Source organism: Centroberyx gerrardi, chromosome 24 (assembly GCF_048128805.1).
Source record: "Centroberyx gerrardi isolate f3 chromosome 24, fCenGer3.hap1.cur.20231027, whole genome shotgun sequence".
NCBI classification, from domain to species: Eukaryota; Metazoa; Chordata; class Actinopteri; order Beryciformes; family Berycidae; genus Centroberyx; species Centroberyx gerrardi.
The window spans coordinates 13,898,154-13,913,771 of NC_136020.1; the positions used below are offsets into that span (position 1 = coordinate 13,898,154).

Here is a 15,618-nt window from a genome sequence, read left to right on the forward strand (position 1 = left end):
TGGACTCTCCAAAGGGTCCATTTGGTTTTACAGAGGATCTGGACAATAAAGAAGGGCAGTTTTATGCAGAATACAGAAGCTTTCACCATGGTCTCATCAGTAAACTTGCATTGGAGTTGGCTGTCTTGATCTCATATGCTTTTAAATGTTTTAAGAGTGTTTAAAATTCAAGTCTCGCTACATTTAATTGAGTTTGTGGATACACACATACACAGTAAATTTGTATTATTACTGGAAGTCTGGTCACAGAGAACAATGGCAGTATAACAAGACTCAGGCCATGTTGACTACACCCTCAACTGACTGTGTCTGCATCTGCTAAAGCAATGAAACAAACTTATTGTTTATGGTTGTATAAAGTAATCATATAACTGTCAGACTCAAACAACAGTCCTAATAAGATTCATATTGTTGCCATGGAGAAACCTTTTGTGTCTCCTTTAACAAAGTTGGGGGTGAGAGTAGTCTAAAGGTTACTTAAGCAGTTTTATTGTACCAAGAGAGATTGCTTTCTGGCACAAAACAGGAGGAGGGCCGCTGTTCTTCCAGCACAAATGGAGCTAAAGCTTTCAAAGTTTCTCACAATAGCAGACGGTGGAATGAGTGAAAGGCAGCTGGAAAAATCACTTCCAACATGCTTATCATCAGCAAAACATAAGAGTAATTGTAAACGTAACGAAAAATAAACATACAGAGCGATGCCAGGGAGGGGGAGGGAGACACGCAGCAACATCCTCTTTGTGAGGAACAGGGTTTATGGGAAATGTGGTCTTAATTTTGAGACACACTAGCCCTAACAATACCAGTGGTGTGAGATAGAAGTTACCAATCATCTCAACCATGGTCCCATTTGTTTACGGTAAATATACCCGGGTATCGCAATTAATCTGACAATGATATATTGATGATTGAAAATGCTACATGCGGCACATTTAAAAAGAAATTGGAAAACTGATTCGATTTGAAAAACTTATTGAAATTCAAAATTTTAAAGTTTATGTTTCCCATCAGATGTCCCCTGAGATTCTTTCTCTCTTTCTGCAACATAACAGAGAGGTAAGAATGGAGTTTGACAGATCATGACTGTTCGCTCAAAGACTGATAAGTGAAATTTTACCTCAATGGTTACATCCACACTTGACAGATAAATAGACAGAAGACACAGACTGATGAGAAAACAGGCAGACAGAAAAAAAAAAAGGGGGGGGGGGGGTTATAACAGCAGAAAGAGCAGTGACAGTGAGAAAAAGAAATGAAAGAGAGGGAAAATAGAGACGGACAGAAACAGTGTGGGAAAAGCTAATCCGTACATTTCATCACCTCTGTTGTATGCCTATGAGTCTTTTTGATCTCTCCATTGGCTCTCCTTATGTTTCCAATTTAGAATTTCGTCAACCAATCTCCTGCAGAGCCGCCACACTTAAGGCCACCAGACCACCACATGAGCTCAGTGGTTTAATGCAGCACAGGTCTCCGACTGTCGCAATGCTGTAAGACAAAGCACCTCACAAGGAGAGAAAGAGTGTGTATTTATTTGTCCACATATGCATGCATGTGTGTGTGCATGCATTGTGTATGGTACAGACAATGCACACTCCACACTCTAACCTCCCACGCAGCTGAGCGAGGGGTCAAAGGTCGCCGACAGGGCCTGTAGTCGACCCCTGAGCTACATAACTCATGATGTCAACATCTGCTCATCGTCTCTCACCTTCGCTATCTGTCCGAGCGAGTGTGTTGACTAGTTGACTCGCTCACTGATTCAATGAGTAGCATAGCATAGCATTAGGGTGGCATAGTGAGTGCACTGTAAAAAAAAACAGACATATAGGTTACATTTCATGTTTTGTCAAAAACTGTAAAATTGCAGTAAATTTACAGTTATTACACTTTATTCAATTTCTGTCCTGTAATTTAAAAGATGTTATCCTTTGTTGAAAAGTGAAGACATGATAAGTAAAGATATGTCAATAAAATTACGACCAATATTATCGTTGCAGTTATTTTACAGCTTTTTGTTTGCAATTGAAAAGATAACATACAGATAACATCTGGGTTCAATCCCCTTAAAAAACTGCAAAATATTGTGGAATGGGCTACCAAACATTAACTGTAAAATTACATTCCAGAATAGTAGGCAGACCACCTTTCTACCTGATGACAAGGGTTCAAACCCCCTTGTGGGGTGGAAAGACAGTAGACAGAGAGGGAGAAGTGACATTCAACAAAATGTAAGCAGATTCACTGCAAGAGAACATGCAATGAACCTAAAACCACTGAGCTACCAGAATACGGTCTGTTTTATGGTGTGGAAATAATATGCACCATTAAAAAAATGTAACATGGAATGTTTTTAATAGCGCTCATATCTATGAAAGCAGACCCCTCTAAACTGCAATATCACAGAAAGAGCCGGCCCAGTGCCCATATAAGGCGTGATGTTTAGAGTTCATGCCTGCAAAAGATCATTCATGGAAATTTTAGAAGTCACTTGCTGAAATTTCCCAACTTACTAAGTTTGAATCACTAACAGATGCGGTTCCTATGAGATTGGCTAAGTGCCTTGGTTGAGTGATGTGGTAAAAATACAAGCGGAAAGTGGCCTATCATTAACAGTATTGTTACCAGGTTATCAAATGGAAAATATTGCTATGTATGTAGGTCTGTCTACAGCCTCCCTCTACGCCCAAAGTCTGGTTTCTAAAACCCAAGATGGAATATTTTTAACCCGCACTGGTGACTTAAACTGTAAACAGTGAGGCAGGGAAGTAAGAGGAAGCATTTGAGGAAGTAGTAGAAAAAAACATCTTCTATTTCTTGTTCTGTTTATACGAACTAGTCCCACTCACAATGCACACATTGGCCGCAATTTGGCAGTGTGTATTTGTTACCCAACATGGAAGAAAAGGCACATTGTGGGAGGGGTTTCTGATCTTTGCATTCAGAGCTTTAAAATGCTGTACCACAAAATACGGACCTGCAAAATTATTTTATAAAACCACTGTCTTACCATATAAAAAGTTCTTGAGCACGTCATGTGTCCCACTCTAGCTGGTTTAGGCCATCTGGTCCCATGGCGATCCTGTCCTGTTCCCACTGCGCCTCTGTAACATTTTTCATAGCTTCATTTCACTGAGGAGAGGTTTTAAGACCTCACTAAACTGACCACTAAAGAGTGGAGTCTGCAGGATTTGGTAATGTGTGTAGCTGTGTGTGTATTGGGTCACTGTGGGGGGTCTGGACCCTGGTCTGTGCAAGCATTACTGGAAACTGTAATGATTTCACTGGGATGACAGAGAGAGAGAGAGAGAGAGAGAGAGAGAGAGAGAGTGGGGGGGGGGGAATTGTATAAATTAAATAGATAGATAGATAGATAGATAGATAGATAGATAGATAGATAGATAGATACTTCTGCCTCTTTCAGCATGCCTGGTGACACACACACACACACACACATATATATATATATATATATATATATATATATATATATAGAAACACACATACACACACAGGTGGACATACACACACGCAAATATACAGGCGCACACAAATTTCATGTTTGTTGGTTGTTTTTGTGGTAAATATGCTTTCTCTTTCTCTCCCTCTGGGTTCAGTTTGAAGATTGTTTTGAGTGTCATATTATGTTGTGAATTTAAGACTGTTTTAGGATTCTAGTAGTTCCTCTAAATTCTTACCATTCCCTCCCTCTCCCTCGGCCGGAGCGCTCTACTCTGTAATTTTGGTTTTGGGGTGTACTCTGAACAGAAAACCCTCCTAGCTACACAGAAACGGTTCCAGCCTGTCTGTGACCACAGCCAGAAAAAAACACGAAATAAGTCGTGGATATAGCATATCATGCAATAAAACCAAACTTTGCGTTCTTCAAGATGGCACCATCATCCATGGAAAATCACAGTCTCTCTGTGTGGTTTGTACATCCAGGAAAATAAAAAATAAAACAAAGGAAGCTAGTATTTTTGGGATTCTGGTTGTAAAATCACTGGCTGAAATTAGCCAAAAGGCTAGAGATGTGGGCTTGTGACAAGAAGGCTGCTGGTTGAAATCTTCAGAGCGGTTGGACAAATCTCCCCACTCACGTATCAGCTCCTGTTGAAGGGCCCTTGAGCAAAAAACTTATGTCCAACTTGCACTGTTTGTTGAACACTGTGTGTGAGTAGGTGTGAGTGCGTCATGATACAACTAACTCAGGATGATTGAATCCCCTGATGATGAACCTGACTTCAATATTTCACGTGTGCCGTTGTGGTTTCACTTGATTTCATGTGCAGAGTTTCTCACTACAGGACTCATCATTAAGGAAGGGATTATTGGAACGCGTGGGAATGCAAGCCGGGGATCTAACTGTCTGCGTGAGCGCGAAGGTATGATTCTTACGGTATCCTCTCATTGGGTGCTGGTCGGCCCTCGATCTATTCTTAAGGCTCCCCACGGATCAGACCGGAAGAGCGACTCGGGGCACTGATGGAGAGAGATGTCGTTGCCGGTGGCTCGCTCGGCTGGCTGGGGCCGAACCACGGAGAAGTGGTGAAAAAGGCTGCTGACGACGGGACAGTGGAAAACACAGACGGGATCGCTGCAATAAGGGAAGTAAACCAATCAAATCGGAACAGACTTGGGAATTGTGCAATATTGTGGTTGACAACCTGGGGACTGTGCAATATTGTGTAAATGGAAAAACCTGGATCTGGATTTTTACTGTTTAATACTACGGCCTGGAGTCTTGAGGAAATCCTCCTCATTACTGTTGTAATGAGGAAGATTGCACCTGTACACGCCTACATTTTAAATAAATGTTCCTCATTTTTATACTAACTACTGCCTGTGTCATTGTGGTTCCTTCCCAACTGGTCACACTAATATTGAACCTGAGTCCTGGTGCTCATTCAAACCATCAGGTGGCATTGTCGTAACAAGTGCACATGTCTTAGTCAACTTCCTTGTTTAAAGGTGTACAGCAATTTAACATCAATACATCATTACCACCATCATTTTCAGACATTAATACAATTACCACCAGGTTGGATTTCATGGGAAAGTCGCTGGATTGCTTTACGGCACAAAACAGACGGAGGGCCGCTGTTCTTCCAGCACAAACACAGCTAAAGCTTTCAGAGTTTCTTTCAATGGCAGATGGTGGAAGGAGTGAAAGGCCGATGGAAAAATCACTTCCAACATGTTCATCCTCTTCAGTAAAGCAAAAGAGAAAACAATGTGGAGCGACACCATGGGGCAGGAAGCAAAGGGGTTTATGGGAAATGTGGTCTTAATTTTGAGAAACAGGAGGACTAACGGCACCGTTGTGGTGAGATACAGACTCCCAATCGTCTAGACCATGATCTCATTTGTGTATATCAAGGTATGTAACTAGAAGATGTAACTATCCCTTGTGCAATTTAAGGTGAGTGCGTATGCAGAAACTTGTATGTTAGACTAAAGGGTGTGGGGGAGGCAGGTAGTTTATTGGGTTATCAAGTGGGACCGTCCCATCGCAGGTGTTTCATCGAATTAGGCTTCTGACATTTACTGGAGGCTCTACAGTAATTTATGGCATCCCAGAATCGCCTCCTTCCACACCCACTTTCAGCACAGATGAAACCTATACTTACCTATGTTACTCTGACATTACACCACAAAAAATGTCCAACCTCACCTCCAATCTTCACAATAACCTGACAGGACAGCTGGTTTGAAACAGGTTAAATAGGAGGTTGAAATCTTCAGAGATGTTTTCTTGATGTTGTTGGTCCAGTAAAACTTTGAGGGGTATTACTGTAGCTCTATTCTGAAACATCCCATAGCATATGACTTCATGTAATAACAGCTATTATCACTGTGTGGCAACGTGCTAAACACACATATTGCCATAACACAGACAACTGAGCCTCAACATGGTTTTCCATTAGGAAACATCAGACAACATGGGTTTTTAATAGGAGCCTAATATAGCCGCTCCCAAAATATGAAATGTCTCTCTTTCCCTCAGAGGTTTTGTTATAATCATTTATTAGAGGTGACAAGTGACTTTGTCTATATGTTTACCAGATGTGTGTGTGTGTGTGTGTGTGTGTGTGTGTGTGTGTGTGTGTGTGTGTGAATGAGAGAGCGAGAGAGAGAGAGAGAGAGAGAGAGAAGACTGAAGCAGCAGACTCAAACACAGGACAGGACAGAAACAGAAGACAGAAACAGAAACAGAAGACAGAGACAGAGACAGAAACAGAAGACAGAGACAGAAACAGAAGACAGTCAGAAACAGAAAACAGAGACAGAAACAGAAGACAGACAGAAACAGAAGACAGAGACAGAAACAGGACAGGCAGAAACTGAAGCAGAGATGACTTTTCTGCTGGATGTTCCACAGTCTAAACCAGAGAGGGCGGTGTTCGTGAGGAAGTGGCTGCCTCTGGATGACTGTGGCTGGGATGAAAGGGGAGGAAGCCAGGCGGCCCTGGAGGAGCCCTCCCTGGGCCTGTGGTGGGTTGTAGGGCTAGATCTGTATGGAACAGACACATTAATACACAACACACACACACACACACACACAGTGCGCACTCACACACACACACACACACACACACACACACACACACACACACACACGCAGTGAGCACATATGTAAATGAGAGGCTATCCTCTGAGTCTGGCTAGCAGATGAAACTAATTGCTTCCATCCTTTTCAGCAGGCAAGCTGTCCAACTCTCAGGGAAATTATATTATACTACACAGACAAACGTAACAGAGTAGAACTTACATCTCTTTCTTTCTTTTTTCTTTCTTTCTTTCTCTCTTTCTTTCTTTCTTTCTTTCTTTCTTTCTTTCTTTCTTTCTTTCTTTCTTTCTTTCTTTCTTTCTTTCTCTCTCTCTTTCTTTCTTTCTTTCTTTCTTTCTGTTAATCGCTGTCTACTTCTGTCTCTCTCACTCTCTTTAGACAACGTTAAAGCCATGCGTGCAAAAATCTGTTACAAGACTTTCTAAAAGCTGTTTTAAGGGGCAAACTCTCTCTCACCCCTCTCTCTCTCTCTCACCTCTCTCTCTCTCTCTCTCTCTCTCTCTCTCCAGACATTCCTGTGTTACCCATAAAAGAGGTTTTACCCTCAAGAATGGGTCAGCTACAGATGTTTCCAGGAGATTAACCCTCCTCTGACCAGATGAAACATGCACAGAGCGCATGCCAGTCAAAGCTAAGAGATTGGAAACATGGCTCTTAAGCTATGTGTCTTTTTTTTTGCAATCCTTTTCTAATTCTCTCTTATTTGTTGTAGTAGTAGTTTTCTTTTATTACTTTCAATATGTGATTATGTGAAAAGTCAATGATGCACATTTGCTCTTTGCACTGGAATGTATTTTCTTGTAAATCTGTCATTAGCCATAGGAACATTTCCTTTTAGCCAATAGAATCTCGCATCATGACGATGATCTATCTTTAATATTTTTATTGTAGTTTTATTTATACCTTTTATTACCTTTTTATTAAGATGTACCTTTTACTTTTTCTTCACTTAGGTACCTCTATTCTTTGCTGCTGCAATGATTGAATTTACCCTGGGGAAGCAAGTCAGTCTCATCTTATTTATCTTATCTCTCTTCCATTTTGTTGTGAGCTGGTATTCGCGTGAGGATGTCTTTTTTTAAAGATTATTTTAAGGCCTTTCTGCTTTATTAGATAGTATCCAGTGGAGAGTGACAGCGCATGGTAAGCAGGTTGCTAGTTTGAATCCCAGACTGGCTTGGAGAACTTGGGTGGGGAAAGCGAATAAGAAGCATTCCATCTTCTCTGAATAAATAAAGTTCAACAAAAGAATATTCTTGGCAGAGTCGTGCAAATGCCATAACAGCACCTGGATTCACTTCTGAAAAGACTGAATCAAACTGTTTATGTAACTTGAGTCTGTGTCCGTGAGAATCAAGTCAAACTGAATCATCATTTGTGACAGAACTTAGATTGATTTGCTTTTGGTGCGGCACAGTAAGTTAGTTAACCGGACCTGGTCTGTTTATTTGGATTCAACATCTTCCCTCTCTGCAGGGAGGCACTGTGGCCTTTCCAATGATATTCCAATTTTCCCTAAAATCCTTGACTGTGTTTCCGTGAAATCCATATGGGATTCTGGGAATCAGGACAACAGATATAGGTCTCTCTCTCTCTCTCTCTCTCTCTCTCTCTCTCTCTCCTTACTTTCTTACCCCTCCCCCCATCATTTGGAGCTGAGAACAGGAAGGTGGTGGTGGTTTTATTCTAATACCCCCGGACATTTGTGGGGTGTCCTTGGATGAATTCCACCTTAAAGGTCATGGCAGGTCACATACCTGGAATCAATTACGCCGCTCCCCCACAAGTTTCCAATCTATAAAGATGCAAGACGGAATTTATCTGACCATCTCCATTTTTTGGTGTATTCCGGTCTCATAAATTGTTTCTCTCTTGTTTTTAATCATATTTGCTGAAGCCCTTTGGGAGGAAATGTTTTGTTAAAAGTGCCTTATAGATAAATATGACTTGATTCACATGTGTTTCTGAGGAGTTTGGCTTGTAGATGAAAACTAGGATTTTTAGAGTTTTCTTAGCGTACTATAACTTTGTTTTATTCCAGTGGGTACAAGCATTACATTGAATAACTCATATCTTCAAAATATAAATCATATAAAATGCTTGCTTAGCTGTCACATACTGTCTCATACTAAATCTAAGACCATAAATTTCAGGGTGAAAAAAACATCTTCAATCTAGTATTACTATGTGAACAAAGACAGTGACTCATTTGAGTAAACTATAATTGCAAAGCCTAGAATAATTGTTGTAGCCTTTCATTTCACATGAAACTGACTTTTCCTAACAAACAATTCTTAGTTTTCTTTGTACGATTTTTTTTCCTATTTATTTTCTCTAGAAACACATGCACTGACAATAAATGGTTGAGTTAAAAAGAGACACTCTTTAACCAAACTGAACAATGTTCATTGTCATTAATTTCCTGAGAATCTCCTAAGGATTTGTAAGGAACGTAGTCTAGGCCTACAAGACAGGGGATGGTTAAGTATGTGGAGAACAGAGTAAATGTAGCAGTCGGTTTTGGGCTCCAGCCTAATGAGCATGTTCCTCTTACAGAGACCACATCAAAGTTAGAGACAGGAGAGGAATTCTATGAAATGGACTTTTTGTTCTCCGCAACAGGACAAACATACGGACAAACACAGACACCATGGAGAGGATTGTTCCGCGTCCGCTTACTGGAAGAGCAAACATTTTTTGTAAGATGAACTTTGTTTATCTGGACTTGAAACCTCTGTTGTTGGTTCAAATCTGGCACTTGACCTCCATCGTACTTCATACATTTTCGCTCTCGTATATCTTGTAACTCTTCACTGTATGCTGTAGAAATGCCATAAAGCGTGCAGAGCAAAAATGCCATGAAGATCAAGATATTGTGATCCTTTATAGGCCCTTGACTGTTTACTTCCTGAATGAGTGACGGTGTGAAAACATGACTTCATGCTAAAGGTCTGCAGTGGCATTCCTCAAGAATCAAAGGCTCCTAATAGGTAACGTCTGCCAAGGAATGTGCTTTCACCTCCTCCTACATACACACACACACACGCATGCACACACACGCACACACACCATATTTGGACCAGGTGTTGTTCTAATAGTGTTGAAAGGAGGATCATGCTATAAAATACAAGTAAAGCAGTCTATTAGGTTGTAAAATTTTATCAGAACTTGCATGTTTTGATACCCAGATGAATCCATGTTAGGAATGTATTAAAGCCCAATATATACTGCATATTATATCATCATTTATATCACGCATACTTACACTGTAGTGTGTTTATATCACAACTGAGTAGCCATTGATACAATGCCAACTCCGATATAATGCCAACTGCTGATTTCAGATGGTATTTGTCCTATAGGTAGAAGATGCTGTCGACAATATAGTAACAGGTAGCAATTTCTTGAGAGATTTCCAAATATGCAAAGGAAATGTAAAGAGGTACTTATCGCTCAGAGTTCTGTACTTCGTTGCAGTACACATCAATAATACCCAAGTTACAATATGATGAGATACAATATACAGAATACAAAATGATACAAAATGATACGATAGGAAACAATTCAACACCATAAATAAGAAACTATATGATACAATATGATACAATATGGTATGACACGATATAACAATACAAAGCAATACTTTAATACAATGTTATGATATGCTATGATATGATATGATATAATACCTTATAGTCGATTAATTTCTGAGAAATTTGCTTTGCATTATAAGCACTTCTGTTCACAGTTCACACACACAGTTTACATGACATTCATTTTAACAAACATGCAACACAGACAACACATCAACTGACTCAACTGACCCAAATACACTACCAATGAATATACAACCCTATATTCCACACCACTCATCATCCTATGCATCGTGTTTACACCTGCTCATTTATAAGATCCTCTCATTGCGTCTTCCCAGTGTCTTAAATTTTTATCGCAACCATATGCGCTCTCATAAATTGCTTTGAATACAGACAAGTGTTTTCCAGATTGTTTGCGATTTAGACACTCTTGAAAGATCAGGACTTGTGCCAAATGAGCCAAGATGTCCATTGCAAGATATGCACAGCTGTTACTGGCTCACACATTTGGCTTTGGTTGGCAGTTTCTTGGAGATACTATAACTGGAAAAAAGCTCAACACACACACACACGCGCACACACACACACAGCTAACCAATATGTCAGATTTTTCTGTCTGACAGAAGCAAGTTATAAGGGACACTGGCGAGTCAGAGGAGGCCAAACTGGAGGGGGCACATAAAATCTGGATTAAGAGTTTCCGTATGGTCTTCTGGTTTTATGGTATCTGCCCAGTGACACGTTGGATCAAGGCCCTGGATTCCCAGCAGAAAACCTGCAGAGACTCTATGAATACTAGTCACATCGGACTCGTAGAGTGCCACAGGCAGTTTTCCATTTCTTGTGATGGTTACATTTTTAGGTAGGTCCACTGTGTTCGGATTAGACAGTGCAGAATATTCATAGAGAATTTCTATTCAAAGGAATGGGATCAAACTCGACAAGGAGGACACTTTACAGTGTTTGATTCAATTTCACGGCGGACAAATCGTTTTCGCCCCTCTGGCTGAAACGATTAACAGTGTTTCAAAATTCATGTAATTCATCTCGTTCTGTCATGTTACATCTCATCTGATTCTAAGTTTAAACACCGGGCAAAATTAATTGAGCACACACAAAAACCGCAAAAATTATTCAGTCTGACCTTCCATAAAAGCTGTTTTTATGGTTTTAAGAGACTTCAAACATCTGTTTACAAACTGTCTCCAGACGTTTTGTCTGAAGGACGAAATCTTTGATGAGAGAAATTACATCTATGGAAAAATAACACTGTGCATTGTGCTTGTGTGTGTATACGTGGGTGTGTGTCTGTGTTAATTTGGACATTTAAAACAGTCTCCCAACACCAAGCCAAACATGAAAGAGAGGAATGTGGAGGAGGGGGCAGTAAAATTACCCCCAATCCCCAAGTTGCTTTTGTTGTGACTACAATGCAGCAGTAAAAACAGAGATCTGGACGCTGCCTGCAGAGAGTACAGTAAGTTTTTCCAAAGGACTGTTTCATGCACTGGCTGGTGATTGATATAGAACACACGCACACACCACAGACACACACACACACACACACACACACACACTCACTGCACACACACAAAGCCATGGTTCCTGTGGTATTCATTTTGGCCTTTCTTACAATACACACAACCGTAGGGATAAGAGGTTTATTCTGAAAAAATCTATAAATGTTACCTGATGTTCATAGGTAAATATTTCAAAAACACATATTACATTCTTTAAACTGCTTCTATTTTAAAAGTGAACGGCTCGAGATAGCTAATATTGTCAATAATGTTCAATAGTGAGTTTTACTTTCATGCCATCCATCATTTGAGTAGATGTCATGTTTTTCAATTGGTGGATATCTTATTTTGGAATGAGACTCTTCATTTGTATAGGGTTATATCTTGCAATGTACTGCAATGTGCAATGTGTATCTGAATGTACTGTGTATGTAAGTTCAATATGGTGTCTGCACCATTGCCACCAAGTCAGATTCTTGTATATTTACTGTACCTGGTAAATAAAGTGACTCTGATTCTGATAATACAGATTTTCAGCCCTGACGAAATTTCAAGCCTGACATGTTCCAATCCCGAAAACTTTCTAATAAAGCCCAAACTCAAACCCAAGATGTTGTAGCTTTCAATGAGCCCATACTCAACTAAAGTCCAGTATTTCACTAATAATAAGATTTGTTCACTAACGTTTTTAAAGCCAACCGAAATGAGCAATTGCAAAATTCAGTCTGATCCACCCTGAACAGATCTAGCTGGGTTCATATACATATTAAATCACAACATACTTCAATATATACCACTTTTAAAAAAAAAAATGCAAATGAATGCCAATGAATATAGGCTACAATAACAATAGTATAAAGCTCCACCACCGAGCTCACACCCATCCATACCAAATGTATCGTCGCTGTCTTCAGCCCCGTTAGCCGTGCCCCTGGTGGCTGATTCAGCACGCATCACCAACATCTGTTGCAGATTGTCAAACTTCACAGTAGTAACTGTGAATTGGGGTAAAATAAGTGAAACTGAATCTCAGGCCAGCAATTTTGGTTAGGCTGTCGGGAAGACATGGTGAAGCAGACTGGATTCAAGGCCTGCCTCCTTCTCTTAACTGCTGGTAACCACATTAGTAGAGCTTAGTCAGCAGATTTTATCCATTTTGACTGAGATATAAGGTAAAGCAATAGCTACAACATATGAAATGGATTGTTACTTAATGGTAGGGTACACTTGATCACCGTACAATATAACAATGATTGACTCTGCAACAAACAGTAACCTATAAAAATGTCAAACCTAGTTAATTTTACTTTCAGACTTTCATGATCCTTCTATTTATTCCCATATACGTGTGCAATCCTAAATTGCCCCCCCCCCCACCTATAAATAAAACTGAAGACTATGTTTTTTTTTTGCCAAAGATGGTAATGCTTGGTTGGAGGGGCATATTTTCATCAGCAAATAATAACCAGTGCCTGCCAGGGATCAAAAGTTAGCATGTCCAGACTGTTGGAGTGGATTCAAGGTTAATTTGGAGATCTGGCCTCTGCCAAAAACAACCATGGTCCTCTCTCCCAAAGCAGCTGGAGAGTGATTTGTTCAGATTTAACAAGGGGTGGTAAAGAAAGGTCTACATAATTATCAGGTATAGTCAGAGCCACTGTTTTAATAGTCTAATTTGTGCTACCAGGGGGATGGTGTTCCACTTCATCTCCTGTCAAATCACCTGTCCAAAATCATCACTTTTCATTCATATCGGCTATATTGGCTATAATACACATACATTTGCCATGTTAAATCATATGCTGTTGCTGAATCTTTGTAGACAAGAATCAAGAACCAATGTAAACAGTCTTTTGAAGAGGCGGGTTATTTGTTTGTGAGCCAGTAAAACCAGGGTAAATCAGGAACATATTCAGACCCAGGAGGTAAACATAGTCTAGAACTGTCTCCCACAATTTATCAGTCAGAGACTCAAGGCTGACCATGCTATTAAAGTTGTAGACACTCTGTAGAGAGAGGTCAAAGGTTCTTTCTCATATTTCCAGCATTTTTTTGAGATATCTCAAGTCCCTGAGTCTACCTTTACTAATCAATGTTGACTGAAAAAACTTGACCTCCACCAGTTACTATGGACAACTCCCCCCACACTTAAATGGGCGTGCAAAAGGGGCCTCTCTCTCTCTCTTTCGCACACACACACACACACACACACACACACACACACACGCACGCACGCACGCACGCACATTGCTGAGATAACACATCCCTGCAGCTGTTTCAGGGAGTGAGTGATGGGCTATGCCAACTCCCAGAGTGCATTGTGGGAAAGAAGCTGACCGGAGAGCAGCAGTATTGCATCATCACCATCATTTTTCACCTTGGATTCAGGTCTGGGATCCCACCGTGGAATCCAGTTTAATTTTAGTGCTTTCATTGCTCAATCATCGCATTTCATTTCATTCAGCCAACTGGCTTTTGATGCCAGTCTGTGTGGCCAACTCATGAGAAAAGTTTGGATTATATACAGCAGATGGCTATTTGCCCCCATCTGCTGGAGTTTCGCTGCAAGTGTAAAAGAAGTTGTAAAAGTTATAAATGCATTAGTAAATTTACAACACTTCGATGTGTCTTCCTTAGTCACTTTAAGGAGCGAAAAATAATAAAAAACCTAAGTGAATATATATTTATATATATATATATGTATATCTTTTTATTTATTTTTATTTTTTTTATAATTCTTTTCACTTTACAGCGGAGGACGTTGGGCGTCGTAACTATGGCAACCACACCACGCCTCTCAACCAAACTGAAATATGTTGTGATTTAAACTATCGTTAGTTTACATTAACTACTGAACAAAAAACAACTGCAACTTTTTTTTAGCTAACGTTAACCGTCCAAGACGCATGGTTTTGTAGCTTGTAAGTTTTGCACGTTAGCTGATAAGTATATGAAGACGTATAGGGTTCCTGAAGCATATTCAACGGTAAGAAAGAAAGTAAAGAAAGTGGCATAACGTTACGTTACGTGTTTGTTTGTTAGCTAACGCGTTCGCTTCTGTGTAAGCTAACCAACGGTTTTTGTTTTTGTGTGTTTTTTTTTTTTAACGTTATAAACAACTCTCATCCACAACTTGAGAGAATTTGAACGAAAAATAACTATAATATAATGCTCCTATTGGAGCTTATAGCATGTCTGTAGTATTCAATAGGGCGTTTATAAAGACTTTATCATATTTAACGGTATTTTTATCGAACGTTACTTGTGTATCATTCAAATATTGCCAGAATGACTTAGTTTTGCTGTAGTATCCGTCTAGTAACGTTACTGTCCAAACTGTCCACAGTTGCAAAGCCGTGGTAATACTCTCTTTCTTTCTATTTTTCTCCAGTATGAGCCAGTCTGAGGAAAGGAGTAGCAGACCTCCCAGTAGCAGAGAAGTGGAGGTGGAAGAACAAGCTGAGAAAGTAATGGAGGAGGACACACAGCTAGTGGCAATGGCACCTGATGCTTCACTCCCATATGAGCAGCCTTCTAGCACAGATCTCTCTGCCTGCCCAGCTTTCCAGAGCCTAGATGAGGTAAGACTCACAAGTGATAGGTGTTGGGCTTCCCCTGTCTGTTAGGTGATAACATTTGCTGTGGAGGAGGCTTCTGGATATGGTTTGAAGGCTTCACAATACCACAAACACCCCTCAGGAGTGAAGATAGGAAAGTAACCTAGGAAAAAGCACTCATTATGGATTCTTATTCTGTTTACCAATACTAAATCTATTTAGAATTTGGTGCTCTCTTCTAGATGTAGGTGATCAGACAAAATATCATGTAGGAGAGGAAAGTGGCAGACATGATATTAACTTTGAACAAAAGATTATGAATGCTTTAAGATTATATGGTATGTATAACTGTATAAGTGTAGGAAGCTAATATT

At 40.0% G+C, this 15,618-nt stretch overlaps 1 protein-coding gene across 1 annotated transcript in view; it reads left to right on the forward strand.

Moving 5' to 3' along the window:
* Nucleotides 1-6,355: 6,355 nt before the first annotated feature.
* ccdc146 (coiled-coil domain containing 146) overlaps nucleotides 6,356-15,618 on the forward strand; it is a 56,067-nt gene continuing 46,804 nt past the window's right edge. The window contains exons 1-2 of the mRNA XM_078282250.1: nucleotides 6,356-6,495; nucleotides 15,079-15,268. Coding sequence (XP_078138376.1) covers nucleotides 6,356-6,495; nucleotides 15,079-15,268 — 330 coding nt within the window. The remainder of the gene's footprint in view (nucleotides 6,496-15,078; nucleotides 15,269-15,618) is intronic.